This window comes from Lissotriton vulgaris, chromosome 12, assembly GCF_964263255.1.
Source record: "Lissotriton vulgaris chromosome 12, aLisVul1.2, whole genome shotgun sequence".
NCBI lineage: Eukaryota > Metazoa > Chordata > Amphibia > Caudata > Salamandridae > Lissotriton > Lissotriton vulgaris.
The window spans coordinates 707,969,216-707,985,443 of record NC_141700.1 but is presented as its reverse complement, the minus strand read 5'-3'; the positions used below and the strand labels follow the sequence as shown (position 1 = coordinate 707,985,443).

The following is a 16,228-nucleotide window of genomic DNA, read 5'->3' as shown; positions in this document are numbered from 1 at the left end:
GTTTTTTTTCCTATTTACCCACAGTCCCGCATTGATCCCCTGCCCCTCCCCACTTGGCACCCACTTCTTTCTCTCCACTCTAATAATTGTTTTTTTAGGTCTGGCCTTTTAGGAAGCATTAGCTGCACCACCAAACTATTGTTTTACTAAACAAATTCATACATAATATACATACAGAAAAGGGCTTTTGGTGAGTGGACTTCCTCAACTGATCTGTTATTTTTTTCCCACCACCACTGCTCTTTTCAATTTTACCGACTGCACTAAGCCTGTGCATAATGAGTCTCATTACTCACAGTTTAAATGGTTCCACAGTCAAATAAAGGCATAGTCAGTATTGGACATCTCTGGGCACTTGCTATGTGGCAGTTTCTTTGGAAATTCATAAATGTGCTCCTAGTAGCTGTGATGAAGTGCCAAACAACTTCGGGGGTGTCTTACTGACTTAGTCAACCTAAAACATCTCCTTCCTTTTGAGGAACAAGTTACTTACCTTGGGTAACTCATCTAGTAGAGACAATCTAGTCACAGATTCCTTACCCTAAAATATTCCCCAATCCTCAAACTGGATCCAGCAAATCTTGAACAGTACCTATGTGCGCCAGTAGGTGGCATCGATTGCTCTGAGTTGGCTGCACCAGAAAGGACGTGAGCCGTGCCTATGTAGGCATTCCCCCAACGAGCTGACATCAATTTCTTTTGGTGAAATATCTGCACCAGAAGCACAGAGCAATGTCAGAAGGCTGGTGGACCAGTGTGCAGACACTAAAGACCTAAAGGGAGCTTTCTAGAAAAAGAAAATCACAGAAGCAGGGAATATGGGTGGATTGGTACGGAATCTGCAGTTAGATAGAGTGTCTTACCAAAGGAAAGAAACTTGTTCATCGTACCTTGGAATAGGTACCCAAGCAATACCTCCCCAGAGGTGGGTCTCTGAACAGATTCATGCTAAGAAGTCCCGTTGGACCAAAAGGGCAAAGTGCCTGTCGTAATGGACCTGATTAGTGTTTAGTAAATGTGTTCAGAGATGCCCACGTTACTGCCTGACAGAGATCTAGGATTGGCTCTGGTGAAATGAAGCTGCCAGCCCTCAGGTTGCCTCTTAGCCAGTGCACAACTGATCTTAATGCAGAGGACAATCCATCCAGAGATAATCCATTTCTATATGGCTTTCCCTTTCTTTGCTCCGGGGACCCCAGCACGGACAACTAGTTTGCCTGAAAAGAAGTTAGTGGATGGAGGGTGCACAGAAAGCACCCCCCTACCTGATGTAATGGCAACTAAGAAAAACGTTTTGACTGTCAAGAGACAGAGGGTGACTATGTTCGGGCAAGCACATAAAAAATGCAAAAACCAAATTAAGGTTCCACTGGGGCATAATGAAGGGTTTGGGATGAAACATGCTGGAGTCCTTTCAGAAAACTATTCAAATCTGGTGACTTGAACAGGAAGGGGTGATCCGGAAACCATAAGAAAGTTGATGTAACTGAAAGAAACAGTTTAACTGTGCCCAAAGCAAGGCCTTGCCAGGCTAACGATAATACCTCGGACGAAGGTGTGGAAAGAGACTCGACTTGCTTGTCAGTGCACCAAGCCATGAACTTATCCCAACATCAGGTGTATAGAGTTTTTGTTGAGGGATGCCTAGCTGCCTGAATAACTACACACAGGTTTCCAAATGAAGGTAAAAAACTGTCAGTTGGATTGGCGTGGCCATCCAAGATTGTACACACTGAGCCAACTCCGCAGCAGCCAGTGATTTAATCACTCAAAATCCATCATCATCCATAAAGTACCAGTGGTAGGAAGATCAGCAACAATCACAAACAATCCCTGGGCCAAATTGGGGATGATCCCGCTGTTGGGAGATCCCTGTGGTGAGATGGGGGTGGCTCTATCACAGAGACCATGTAGGGAAAGCGGCAATTACAAAAATGAAGCGGAGCCTGGGAGTGGTGAGCGCGTCAAAAGTGGCCTGCTCACAGTGCTGCACTGCCGGGAGTGGTTACAAGAGTGACAACAGTGAGAATGTAGTGTGTGGGAAGACAATGCGCCCACCTGGGGGGGGGAACGGTGAGCCAGGTGAACATTGGACTACTAGGGACAGGAGAGGCCTTTAGCGGATGGCCGGAAGGACCTGATCAATTATACGGCTTCGTTTAATGCATTCAGCAGGTTCTCTTTTGACTCGAGAGTCCCCTCCCCTGCGGCCTATCGAGAGATCTTGGGCAGCCCCGCGACCACGCTGGGTGATTCTGCTTGATAGCTGCTCTGCGGGGCCGTGGACACCAATCCTGCTCTGCTGTAATCAGGCGATAGACACTTTGATGACGAGTCCCCTAAGTGTTGAGTTGGTCCAAATTAAGATATAAGCGCCTTCAAAAATAATTAGTTAGGGGTGTTGCACCTCTGGCGCTTTTAGGACTTCCTTTGAGTGTACTACTTGGAGTTAGGAGTGTAAACTGTGAGATTTTTTTGTGTTCACTTAGGGTATACATAAACATTTTTTTCTGTATAAAATAATTTTGGCTTGTGTATGTATTGTATATATTGTACATGTGATGTATATATTGTATTACGCATTGTATATAGACATGAATGTGAGTTAGAGTGTTTCCTAGTTGTGGAGTCTCTATCAAGTATATATATACATTTATGTTATTTTGTGCCCTACCTCGTCACTTGACACGTATATATTCTGTCTTGACTTATGGATATATAGGATATGTAAATACTATATTGAACATCAGGGTTATTAGTTGTACCTTGTATGCAAATAAATGTTGAATTGATCGCTCTGTACTACTTCTTGTTTATATACATCTTTTGATGTCCCTTGCTCATGTATAGGAGGGTGATTTGGGCTTAACCCCGTTCCTTGATTTTCTAGCGTAATCAGGCATTGAAGCACAAATGGGTGGCCTTCGGCTACCCGGCTGGCAACCCAATGATGAAGCATGCCACCAACTAGGTTGGTGGGAGAAAGTTCTTTTTACAAACTTAGTCAGTTTCTGGCACTCGAAAAGTGAAACTGAGTTGCCTTGACTAGTGGGTTCGTCCACTTTGTTTATTAAAATTGGTGAAAGTCTCCAATATCAACAGCATCCCATTGGTTTTGAACCCTCAGTACCTGCCGGCATTCTTGCCTGTTGGGGCCTAGGTAATTGGGGGGAGACATGCTGTAGAGCCCATAATTATCGCATACTGGCTAACCAGTGATTCAGCGGCTACTTCCATAATGGGACCAACAAAAGTGGTACAACCCTGGGAGTGGGACAGACCCAGAGCAACCCACCAGAGATCTAGTCTTTTAAGGCAATGGTCAGAAATTGTAGGGCCAACCTCACACAGTCCAATAAGCTTGCTAAGTACGCTATGATTATGGCAACTCCGGGAGGAACCTCCCAGAATGCAGACGACGATGGGGGACGGAACCCTCAACCCGAAAAAGTACCTACCTTGCGAAAAATAATGGCAGCAATAAAGGGCTTGAGCGGTACACTAAAGCCAAAATTAGATACAGTCACAACAGATGTTAATCTGCTACAGGCCAATGTCAGGAATAGAGCAGATATGGCAGGCAAATTGGTACTTAATAAATCAATACAAGCCTCTGGAACCTTAAAAGATCTTCACTGGCCACCAATAAAAGAAAGAAGCATCTTTAAAGCTATGTGTACAGTCCATATGGCTTAGGCCCTGCAGCCCTACAAAAGATGTTTTGCATCTACAAACCAGAAAGAACACTGAGATCTTCAACAGCAAACCTAGTCTGTATATGTAGAAGCAAGAAAGCTAGGATGGGCGGGAGAGCCTTTAAATACAAGGCATTGCTACTCTGGAACAAGTTGCCCCCTCCTCTTAGAGCAATTGGAAGTCTTCTGAGTTTCAGGAAGAATGTAAAAATGTGTTCTTTCTAGGAATGAATTAATGGTAGAGTAGAAGTCAGACTAGTAAGTAAATGAAATGAGGCTATTGGAGTAGAAAGCAGTTCTCTCCTCATCAACTGGTGATGTCTTATAGCGCCAAGATGCCTGCCTGATGTATGTTGCACTTTACAAATGGATAATAATAACAATGCAATCTTCACTTGCAAGATCGCTGACCAGGAATACAGATCCAAATGGAATAATATGAGGGTTGTAGGGGTCCCTGAAGTAACCGTAGTGCCAAGTGTAGACCCATTCTGAGAAGATTTATTTCTTAATACATTTCACATGAAAGACTATCTAACTTTTTCTCTATTGAACGAGTGCATAGAGCTTTGGGCCCTTGGCCGAAACAGGTGCCCCCGCGCAGGATAATTGCAAGGATATTTAATTACAGAGATCGAGCCACAATTCTTCAGGCTGCACCAGTCCATGGCAATCTATGGATCGACAACACAACAGTCAAATTCTTTCCAGATTTTGCCTTACAGAGGCAGAGACGGAGCTTTGAGGCAGTAAAGTGACAAAGACATATGATGATTTATTCAGCCAGGCTTTGTGTTACTGATGATGGCAAAACATGACATTTCACCACCCCAGAGGAGGCCTGGAACTGGCTTGAAGGTTGGTGCCCGGTGCATCGGCAGGGGACTAAGACTAAAAGAACCTATGATTCAAGGTCAGGGACTACACTGAAATGACAGGACTCCCCAAAAGGACGTCAATTTCTACATCACTTGGTGGACACATGAGCAGATTAATTATGACCCTGTATTTGCTTATTTATATACTGTGGCTTAAAATGTCTAAAGTCCAATTAGTGGTTGCCCCACACCTCGGTCCTTTGAGGATTGACGAAGGCATTATAATTTGCTCTTGCTAGATTAACTTATAATGACTGGTACTGCTATCAGGTCTCTTATAAGAGTCCTTTGTGTAGGTATTACTCAGTATTATTGTTTGTTAGAAATGGGCATCTCTAGTTGGCAGACGTAGGTCCCTTTGTCCAAGAAGGGACGCTTCTTCCTAGTCAGGATAAGGAAGTTATACTCCTAAAATACCCATTGATCACCCTCTTGGTAGCTTGGCATAAGCAGTCAGGCTTATCTCAGAGGCAGTGTGTAAAGCATTTGAACATAACCAACAGTAATACAGTGCAAACACTACAAAAGGACACCATACCAGTTGAGGAAAATATCCAATATTTTATATATTTTGAAACATGACCAAAACAATAAAAAATCTAACATACAGTCACTTAAAAGGGTGCAATTTGCAAGAATACTTTAAAAATGCAGTTCCTTGTAGTCAGTACTCTGTGCCGGGGCTACCGCAATACTGAAAACAACAGAATCCAACAGTTCCATCTGACCGCGCCGGTCAGGGTGTCGGCAGACTTGTAAACAGTACCTTTTGTTGTGGCTGACACGTTGGTGCAAGCCGGTTGTGGCAAACGTCACGGTTGGCATGCGAAGCCCAGTGGTGCACGGTGCAGTGTCCTGAAGGCTTGGGGCGGGCAGCGTCTTGGTGACGGTTGTCCAGCGGCATCGTGAGACCAGGGCTGCGGTGCAGTGCGGAGTGGCGACGGTGCTCGTTGCTGTGCTGACAGATCACGGTGCAGGCGACAGAGCTGGTTGTGGAGAGCTGGAGTCCGTTGGTCTGGACTACGGTATGGGGCAGGGTGATGCATCGTGAGACTTACGAGCGGTGCCCCCAAGACATGATGCGGTCACGGAACTCACACGCAACAATGGTATTGGTGGGACCAGGGTGGCGACGTGAAGCTAGGCAGTGCAAAGTGCGGTGCTCACAAGTCAGAGTGCAAGCAGCGGCTCGGTAGCAGCAGCATCGGTCATCGTCATTGGTGAGACCAGGGTTGTGGTGTGAGATGCAGACGGTGCCCTCTGCATTGCCTTCAGGACACAGACCCAGCAACGAAGTCAGTTGCTTTACCCACTCTGTGGCAATTGAAACCACGGTTCCAGAGGAGGTACCCAGAGGTCAGTGAAGTCTTTGCGGTCTCTGTGACTTCAGAACAGGAGGCAAGCTCTACTTCAAGCCCTTGGAGATACTCAGCACATGTAAAGAAATTATTTCAAAACGTGCCAATTTATGCAAGAGGCATTTCGGACCACTCCCTGTTGGGGTTCTACTGAAAGGTCCTTCTAAAAACATCCTAGTTGTTCCCAGAAATTGGTACCTGGTACCTCCTAGACAGGGGAATGAAGGATAAAATTAGAAATAGGACCACTTTATACTTTCAAGAAAATCAGTGTTCCATAGACTCCACCTGTGTCTTCGGGGAAGCATACAAAAACGTACTGTAGAACCATTCATAGGGTGGAAAAGAAAGATCAATAGCTTGAGAATGAAACCATTGAGGAGTAGGTGTTGGCGCTTGAAGAAAAAGCGGTGGCAGATAGCACAGAGAGCTTGGGTCATCAGTTGAGGATCAAATAAGATGCACTTCATGCCCTTGCCGAGAATAGAGCTAGAACCTGTGTCTTGGCAATGCAACATCACCTTTACGATGTAGGTGATAAGGCCGGCAAACTGTTGCCTTGGTTAACCAAAGGGATTGAGAAAGAGCATGGATACTTTAAGTACTCAATGGTGCCATAGTGGAGACATTCGCTGCCTACTACGAAGCTATATACTCCTCCGTGGTACTTGGGGCTGAAACGTACTGTACCACCTTTCTGCAAAACATCGAACTGTGGACAATTTTGCAGGAAGAAAGAAATGTGTTGGATGCAGATCTGGCAGAGGATGAGGTAGCAGCCGCCCTTCTGGACTTGCAATCTAAGAAGGTGGTGGGCCCCAATGACCTACCTCTGGAGCTGTATAAGATCTGTGCAGCTGGGGTGGCTATACCTCTCTTTGATATGTTTCAGAAGGCGCGCAAGGAGGGATGACTGCCTGCCAAGAGATCAACGTCTTGCCACAACCATTGTTCTTCATAAGGTAGGCAAACCGACAACGCACTTCAACTCCTATTAACCAATATCGCTCCTCGATGTGAATTTGAAGGTGCTTGCTAAGGCACTCGATACTAGACTGCGAGGAGTAATCACCACAATGATAGAACCGGATCAATCAGACTTTATGTCCTATCATATTACTCATCTTAACCTAAGGCACCTCTATGTGGTGTTCGACTTGACAGAGCCACCCTACTCATAGCAGGTCACTTTGTTGGCCCTGGACACTGGATGGTTTTTTATAGCATATCTTTGCAGTGTTGACAAGGATAAGCATCAGCCCAAACTTTTGCAAGTGGGTTAGGCTTCTGCACCAGGCCCCCCGACTAGAGTCAGGGTCAATGGAGTAGAATCCCAGGAGTTTATACTGCAAATGGGTACGCAAAAAGGTTGCCTCCTGTCACCAATGACTTTTATGTTGTCTCTTGTACCATTGACAGTGTGGGTATGACAGGACCCACTGATTAAACAGTTGCGACAGTTTGAGAGTGGGAAGAATGTATATCTCTTTATGCAGATGACATTCTCTTAAATGTGACACAACCATAGCTATTTATAAGTAGATTACTATAATTATTTGATGAATTCGGTGGCCATTCAGGTTATCAGATACATTTTGTCCAAATCAGTGGCTTTCCAACTTGGTGGGGGTCAGAACCTCCTTCAGACTGTGCGGTGCCAGTGATACAGAATGGGTTTTAGTTTTTAGGCATCAATGTTACCTGGGATTCACAGGAATTTCTCCGCCTCAATGTACTTCCCCAACTTGATAGGCTACGAGGTGACGTTGTCCATTGGCGCAGCTTGCAACACTCATTGGCGGGAAGTGCTTCACTTTATAAGATGATGACCCTCCCATGATTAATGTACATATGGCAGACCACTTCATTCCATATTCCAATGGCCACGTTTCGGAAAATAGACCAGGTAGTCCGTACACTACTCTGGAATGGCTCTATCCCCAGGGTTGCATTGCGTAAACTGCAGAGGGGAGAATGTGAAGGAGGTTTGGGTGTCTCTGATATCCAGATGTATTATTGGGTGATGCAATTAATCGTGATTAATGATTGGGTCTTCTCAGATAGGCAGGGACCCACCCACCATGCAGATAGATATGCGATGGGCCAAGGGAAGTACATAACTATCCTTTAGCAGTGACGAAGAGGGCGGAGCCTGCCACCACATACACAGGCAGTTGTCAGGGCCTGGAGGGATGCAACACAATTTTTGGAGGGGCACAGTAAACATATGGGCCAGACCCCATTGTCGCACAGAGACCTGCTGAAAGAGGCGGGAGGCTTTAATGGCTTCTCAAGGTGGGAACTAATTGGGATAGAACATCTAGGCAATGTATGGATGGAAAAGGCTTTAATATCCATTATGGAGCTATGTCAGGGATACATGTTCGAAACTGAGCGTAACAGACACCTGCAATTGAGTAATGCTATGAGATGCCACTTTCAGGAGGGGGTTTGTGTTAACAGAATATTCTCTTCTAGAAAACCGGTTCGTGGCAGATCCCATGCCAAGCATAGATATCTTGTTGGTCTATAGGAAGCTACTTAATAACTCCCCAGACTTATTAACACATTTAAGAGATAAATGGAAGGGTGACTTGACAAGTCAGGGACTGTAGCAATTCTAAAGGCCCAGAGAAATTGCTATCAGGACCAGATTTCCTCTGGTCCTATTACAGATCCTGCACAGATCTAATTATTCCAGAACTGTCCTTTTTAGGCCTGGGGAGGCAGTGGACCCGCAATTTGTGAGAGGCTGTGGCCAGGAAGGTACATTGTTCCATATCTCATGGGGCTGTCCTCAGATCCAAGACCATTGGAAGCAGATAACAGAGGTGTTGACTCGAATAACGTCTGGCACAGTTTTGCTGAATTCTGCTGAATATATTGGGAGAAGAACCTTGGCCAAAATGTCAGAACATCTGGGTGACAATGGCAGCTGAAGTGGACAACTGAAATATAGCCTGTCAAATGGCAAGATAGAACCCCTCACCATCGAAGATTGAATGTCTGATATGGACTGATGTCAGAGAGCAGAGCAGGTGGTGTGCCAAGAGAGGGGATGCCTCAAAAATGGGAAAATGGCTGGGGGGTTTGGAGGGATTTCCAGGGATTCTAAGGACCAGACAGGGAGTGGATAGAAGGGGATAAGTATTACGCATGTGAGTTTTGAGCCTAAGCCGATTGTGTGGGGTTAATGAAGAGCCGTACAAATACTGAGAAATGTTATACTTACTGATGCCTTCTAATTGTTGATCTGCTCTGTATTGAGCAAAATATGTATCTATCACTCTTCTACGCTGTATAATACAAACGTTAATAATACGATTTATCAAAAAGACTGTCAGTTGTCACCGCTCTATCACCACGCATGAAGGAGGAGTCTGCGCAGGTTCGGATGTAGAACCATACCCTGTTGCTGCGTCAGAAGATCTTCCAGAGGGTCAGCATGAGTGGAGGACCGATAATCATACTCAGGAATTCAGGACAACATACTCTCTGTGCCCAACCCGGACCCACAAGAATGACTTTTGCCTGGTTGTTCCCAATTTTCTTGAAAACTCTGGCCAGAAGTGATATTGGCAGAAAGGTGTACAGAAGGTCTGAATTCTACTTGAGATAAAATGTGGCTCTGAGAGAGAGCTACCTTGGAATACCAGTGAATAGAAATGCTGACATTGTGCAGTCTCAATGGTGGCAAGTAGATGTAACTGAGGTTCTCCTCAGTTACTGAAGAGACCTTGCATCACCTCCAGATGGAGATTCTGTTCCTGGTCCACAAGGCACCAGTGGCTGAGTTTGTCTACACTGGCATTCAGGGAGCCTGCCAGATGTTGCACGACCAGAAATAAGTTCTGCCATTCCAGCCATGACCAGAGATGCAGGGCTTCTTGACACAGAGTCCACGACCCCACTGCACTATGTTTGTTACATTACCACAAGGTGAAGGTTGAATACTCATGACCAGAGCCGCTCCATATATAGGAATCGATTCAAAGGGTCTGACTAATGTAGAGGGTGAATTCTCTGATAGGAATCCACTTGGGGCACCAGCCCATATATGAAGTGCATGGCCTCATAAAATTATTTTAGCTGGGCAGGATCGTTACGGTTCTAGGAAATTCTGGGAGGCGTGAAGCAGACCTGAACTAAGGCTCTGCAGCTAACGTGTGGTAGGGGGCCTAAATCTGTGGCATCGTTCCAGTGCCTTGTCTGAACATTTAGACCTGCGCAGTGAATTTGAAGACTGCTTCGACTTATTGGATTGTTTGTGGGCCTTAACCAATGATCAATCAGAAGGAGAGCTTGAGGGCGCACTCCCAGATGGCCTTGGGGATTATTGCTCGACAGTCGGGGCAGGCCTTGGATTCGTTGCCTGGCTCAAGGCACCAGAGGCAAATCAGGTAGGCGAGTGCCTGTGAAAGGATCCACAGGGTTTAAACCCTATAATTTTTTAGGGGACATCCCTTCAGCACACTGGGGCTAAGATAAAAAGAATTTTGAAAACATTGAAAAATATACCAAAAATGTAGCTCTCTCTGGATCCGTACTGATGGTGGGGAAAGAAAAGAACTGATGTCAGCGCGCTGGGGTGGTCCCCATACAGGCATTACATATGTCTCTTCTGGCGCAGGTGCCGCCGACCCACAGCCAATTATAGTCACAAACTCAGAGCCGATCAGTGCCACTTGCCAGCATGCAGAGGCGCTGATCAAGTCTGAAACATGGGTAATATACTAAGGTAAGGAATCTGCGTTTAAAAGTCTCTATCAGATAGGAGCCTTTAACGATTTTGAATTGGGTAGTTTTGTCACTCCTAACATGTTTGTACCTATCCTTTCACTGTTTTCCGGTATAGGCACTTGATCCAAGTCTGTTTACAGTTTTATAGGTTTCTCACAATGAATATTTCCTTGTAAGCTCCAAATCACCATGCTTGCATGGTAAGGAGGATTTAGACCTGGACTCCCACTTGAATTCACGCAGAGGTTTACTCCTCAGTGCATTCATCTACATTATCAACATACTTATTACTAGAATCAATACACATCTAGAAACTGTGGAAAACAATAGCATTTTAGCTTTAAGTACTGCAAAGAATATTTCTGAATAATACCTCCATTTATATATAAAAGCCTTCAATAACCAGCTCTGGTGAGTGGGTGGACTTTGTAAGTTTTCTACAATATTGAGATGAAGCTCTATCCTTGTCCCTCAATGGAACAGTTGTGCTAATTGCAGTACTTGTGGAATATTTTAAAGAACACATTTGTGAACCTTGCATGGATTTTGATCTTACTTCTTGTTTATATCATTTCAGACTCTAGGGAGTGCTTCAAGTGCCCTGACAGCCATTGGTCCAATGAGAGACAAGACCAGTGTGTCCCCAAAACTCTGGAGTTCCTTCATCTTGATGAAGCCTTGGGGATCACACTAAGCAGCGTTGCCAGCATCGGTTTTTTGATCACCCTCGTCATCCTCTCCATTTTCATCAGATACCGGAACACCCCGATTGTGAAGGCCAACAACCGATCCCTAAGTTACATCCTCCTCTTGGCTCTTATGCTCTCCTTCTTGTCCTCTGCTGGGTTCCTCGGCCAGCCCGACACCCTGACTTGTATGTTCCGTCAGGTAGCCTTCGGTACGGTTTTCACGATCTGTGTCTCATGCATCCTAGCCAAGACACTCACTGTGGTCATTGTGTTCAACGCTGCAAAGCCAGGCAGTAAGATGAGAGTACTGGTGGGACCTAGGCTGCCAAACTCCATAGCAATAACATGCCCCTCAGTCCAACTCCTCCTGTGCAGCATTTGGTTGGGTAAAGCTCCTCCATATCAACAGATCAACATGAAATTTAACAATGAGAAAATGTTGCTTGAATGCAACGAAGGTTCGCCTACTGCCTTCTGGCTCATGTTGGGATATCTTGGGATCCTGGCTTGTGTTAGTTTTGTCATGGCCTTCCTGGCAAGGAAACTTCCAGATAGCTTCAATGAGACTAAGTACATCACCTTCAGCATGCTTCTGTTTGTGGCTGTTTGGCTGTCTTTTATCCCAGCATATTTAAGCACTCAAGGGAAGTACATGGTGGCGGTGGAGGTCTTTGCCATCCTCACCTCCAGTCTGGGCTTGCTATCTTGCATATTCTTCCCGAAGTGCTTCGTGGTTTTGCTTCGGCCGCATATGAACTCCAAAGGATTCCTTATGGGGAGGAGGCCTGCAGCTGCTGCCGTGAACAAAAACCATGTTGGCAATGGAAAAGCAAGATTAAGACGCAGCTGAACAGACAATTATGGACAATGAACAGACAATTATGGATAATATGAAACCTTTTCTTGACTGGAAAAAGCAAACTGCTATGACTTATCGCAAATTCCTTGCTATGTGCAAGATGACAAATGCAAATTTACAGTTTAGGTTGCTTGACACCCCCATCCTCAATGGTAAATTACATCTTAGCATCAAATCACAGGTCTTTACCTGGTTAATATCACCAGGATACCCAAAGCAATGACTAAAGGTCACCTCTAAGTGCTGTCTGGTCAAATTTATCTTACAGCAACAGTCAGTAGAAGGACTGACATCTTCTGCCTGCATATCTGTGAACTCACAATCATTGTTCCTATCACCGGTATGTAACCACATCACAATCAGCCCAATCTTTCAACCTGGATGACCAATCGCTTCATTATCACCACCAATTGGTGGGACAAGCACATTAGTGTGTTATTTCAGATGGCAATGGGAGAATGTAATCCACTGCACCAACACATTTTGATTTGTTGACATCACATTGTCTGAACAGTTAATGAAGACAAGAGTTTGAGGACTAAAGTGTTATCTATTATGAGTGACAGTGATAGATACATATCTAATAAGCAAGCAATCAAATATAATTTTATTCAAGGTACAAAGATCACAAAACCGCAAGTCAGCAAATTCCATATGGATAGTGCGAAAGATCCAGGGGCCAGATGTATGACCCTAGTAAATTGCGAGTCGCAATTTGCACTTGATTGCGAGTCGCAAATCGCGAGTCACAATTTACTATGTACGACAGTGTCAAAGTCACTGATTGCGATTCCCAATAGTGTCGCAAAATGTGAGGCTCATTAATATAAATGAGGCGCTCAGCTTTTTGCGACCCCATTGGGAATGGGAATGGGCTCAGCACATTTCCATGTCTGGGACTGCTTTTAAATAAAGCAGCTATTTTGTTTTAATGCAGCGCGTTTCCCTTAAAGGAAAACAGGATGCGTTTAAAAAAAATAAAAATGAAATGTTTTTGATTTCTTTTTCAAGGGAAGGCAGTGGTCCCAGGGACCACTGCCTGCCCTTAAAAAATATTTTTGCATGCATTTGCAAAGGGGAAGTGGTCCTCTGTGACCACTTCCCGTTTGTGAATGCATTATCATCTACCTAAAGTAGGTGGTAATTGCAAGTGTTTTGCAACTGCAATTGTGGTCGCAAAACATTAGTACATGGGTTAGAGAGTTGCTATTTGGAAGGACACGGCCCTTCCAAATAGCGAGTCTCTAAACACTTTTTTGCGAGTTGCAATTCATTTGCGACTCACAAAAATTGTATTAGTACATGGCCATATCAATTTTAGCATGCGCAAACGGGTCGGTAACCCATTTGCGCATGCTAAAATTGGTTGTACATCTGGCCCTAGATGATCAAGTCACTCCATTTTATCTTGAAAACTCGTTTGGTAAGAGCATGCTGAGTAATTAGCAGCAGCTGTGACCACTAGCTGTGGGCCAGCAGTGGTCCATACATACCTAAACCTGCACGTACATAATGCCATCAAAGTAAGCAGATGGAGAGTTGCAATAGTACATTTTAACTTCCCTATGTATGCTTACCTTGGTGATACAGTACAATTAACAGGAGTGTGACCCATATGACTACACAGCTTATTAATAGGCGCATTTCTATACTGTGGTTCCTAAAATCAAAAAATGGAAATATAACATTGTATCTGTGATTTCACTTTGTCACATGATCCGAACCACCCACTGTAGATAATTTGCACCTTCTCACAGTGCGCCGTTTCTGCTGTTTCACTTCTTCACTTGCGTCGCCACCTGCACCACAATCACTTTTTGTAGAGCACCAAGTTTTCTATGGTTGTCATCTAAATTGAATATATGCAGTGCTGCTTATAACTGTATTATTCCGACCATAAATTTACACCATAAAACAAGATGATTTACTACCTTGTCTGAAAGTTTATAAGAGAGTCTCCTTTTTCCCTTGTCAGCAATGCAATGTGCATGCATGTATAACTGACTGTTTATTATTTCTTATTGGGACATTGTTTTTTATTTATACCTACCTTGGTGATACAGCGCAAAACGATTCTTCTGCCCAAAAAAATGGCTTGCACCACTCATATTAAATCATGGTATCAGAACCTTAAAGCATTCTTTGCATTTTTTTGTAGAACCTCAGGTAAGGCAATATTCATTTTTAGCATCTCAAGTGACCTACGGCAGATAAGAACCAGGCTACTAGGAACATTCATGAGGGTGGAAAGTATTGTTAGTTGCCCTTTAAGTTATTTTTTTCTTGAACTTGCCCTTCACATCCAGGTCTTTAAATATGTTAGGCTCCAGGGGCACGTGGGTGTGCTTCAAGGTACATCGTAAAAAAAAGTAAAAAAGCTGAAATTAAAAGTGATTCATTTACATGCAAGCTGATGTATGAGAATGGCACAGAAGAACAAGTTACTTACCTTCAATAATGCTCTTTCATGGGGATACTCTAGATAACCACAAATTCCTGACCTTGTGAATACCCGCAGGTACTAAACTGGAGCCTGAGATTTTTTCTCTTTACAAAAGGGGGTGGTGATGAACAGAGTGTCTGAATTAAGCAGACCACTCTTACCCAGTCCAAAGATCAGGGCTTGATCCATCACCGTTATTTATCTCACTGCCCCATCCCAGCTCAGAACCTGGCTATATGCAAATCAGTCTGTCCCTGGCCCAGTGCATCATGGGAACAGGGCAGACTAAACTACCAAGCCAATTCTTTACCAGAAAGGAGACAAGCTACCGGGGACCGGTTTCTGGCATTTCAGCCGTCTTCGGCCCGGCTTGCTTGAATCCTGATGGAGCAGTGAGAAAGGGACTCATGTCTGAGTATACCCTGCCACACCTATAGTGGCCAAAATCGATTTACAAAAGGGGGTGGTGATGAACAGAGTGTCTGAATTGAGCAGACCACTCTTACCCAGTCCAAAGATCAGGGCTTGATCCATCACCGTTATTTATCTCACTGCCCCATCCCAGCTCAGAACCTGGCTATATGCAAATCAGTCTGTCCCTGGCCCAGTGCATCATGGGAACAGGGCAGACTAAACTACCAAGCCAATTCTTTACCAGAAAGGAGACAAGCTACCGGGGACCGGTTTCTGGCATTTCAGCCGTCTTCGGCCCGGCTTGCTTGAATCCTGATGGAGCAGTGAGAAAGGGACTCATGTCTGAGTATACCCTGCCACACCTATAGTGGCCAAAATCGATTTACAAAAGGGGTGGTGATGAACAGAGTGTCTGAATTGAGCAGACCACTCTTACCCAGTCCAAAGATCAGGGCTTGATCCATCACCGTTATTTATCTCACTGCCCCATCCCAGCTCAGAACCTGGCTATATGCAAATCAGTCTGTCCCTGGCCCAGTGCATCATGGGAACAGGGCAGACTAAACTACCAAGCCAATTCTTTACCAGAAAGGAGACAAGCTACCGGGGACCGGTTTCTGGCATTTCAGCCGTCTTCGGCCCGGCTTGCTTGAATCCTGATGGAGCAGTGAGAAAGGGACTCATGTCTGAGTATACCCTGCCACACCTATAGTGGCCAAAATCGATTTACAAAAGGGGGTGGTGATGAACAGAGTGTCTGAATTGAGCAGACCACTCTTACCCAGTCCAAAGATCAGGGCTTGATCCATCACCGTTATTTATCTCACTGCCCTGTTCCCATCATGCACTGGGACAGGAACAGACTAATTTGCATACAGCCAGGTTCTGAAACTGGGATGGTGCAGTGAGCTAAAAAACGGTGTTGGATCTAGCCCTGATCTCTTGACTGGGTGAGAGCTTTCTGCTTAATTCAGAGACTCTGTCCCTCACCACCCCTTGTTGTAAATATTTTTGTCCACCCTAAGCGTGGAAGGGTATTCTCAGATGTGAGACCCTTGCTCATTGCACCATCAGGATTCAAGCAAACCGGGCCGAAGACGGCTGTAATGCCAGAAACCGGTCCCCGGGAGCTTGTTTCCTTCCCAGTGTAAG

The 16,228-nt window shown here is 44.8% G+C and overlaps 1 protein-coding gene across 1 annotated transcript in view; it reads left to right on the top strand.

Moving 5' to 3' along the window:
- Nucleotides 1–12,210, top strand: part of LOC147678058 (extracellular calcium-sensing receptor-like) — a 48,543-nt gene extending 36,333 nt beyond the window's left edge. The window contains exon 7 of the mRNA XM_086945610.1: nucleotides 11,249–12,210. Coding sequence (XP_086801736.1) covers nucleotides 11,249–12,210 — 962 coding nt within the window. The remainder of the gene's footprint in view (nucleotides 1–11,248) is intronic.
- The last annotated feature ends 4,018 nt before the right edge of the window (nucleotides 12,211–16,228 follow it).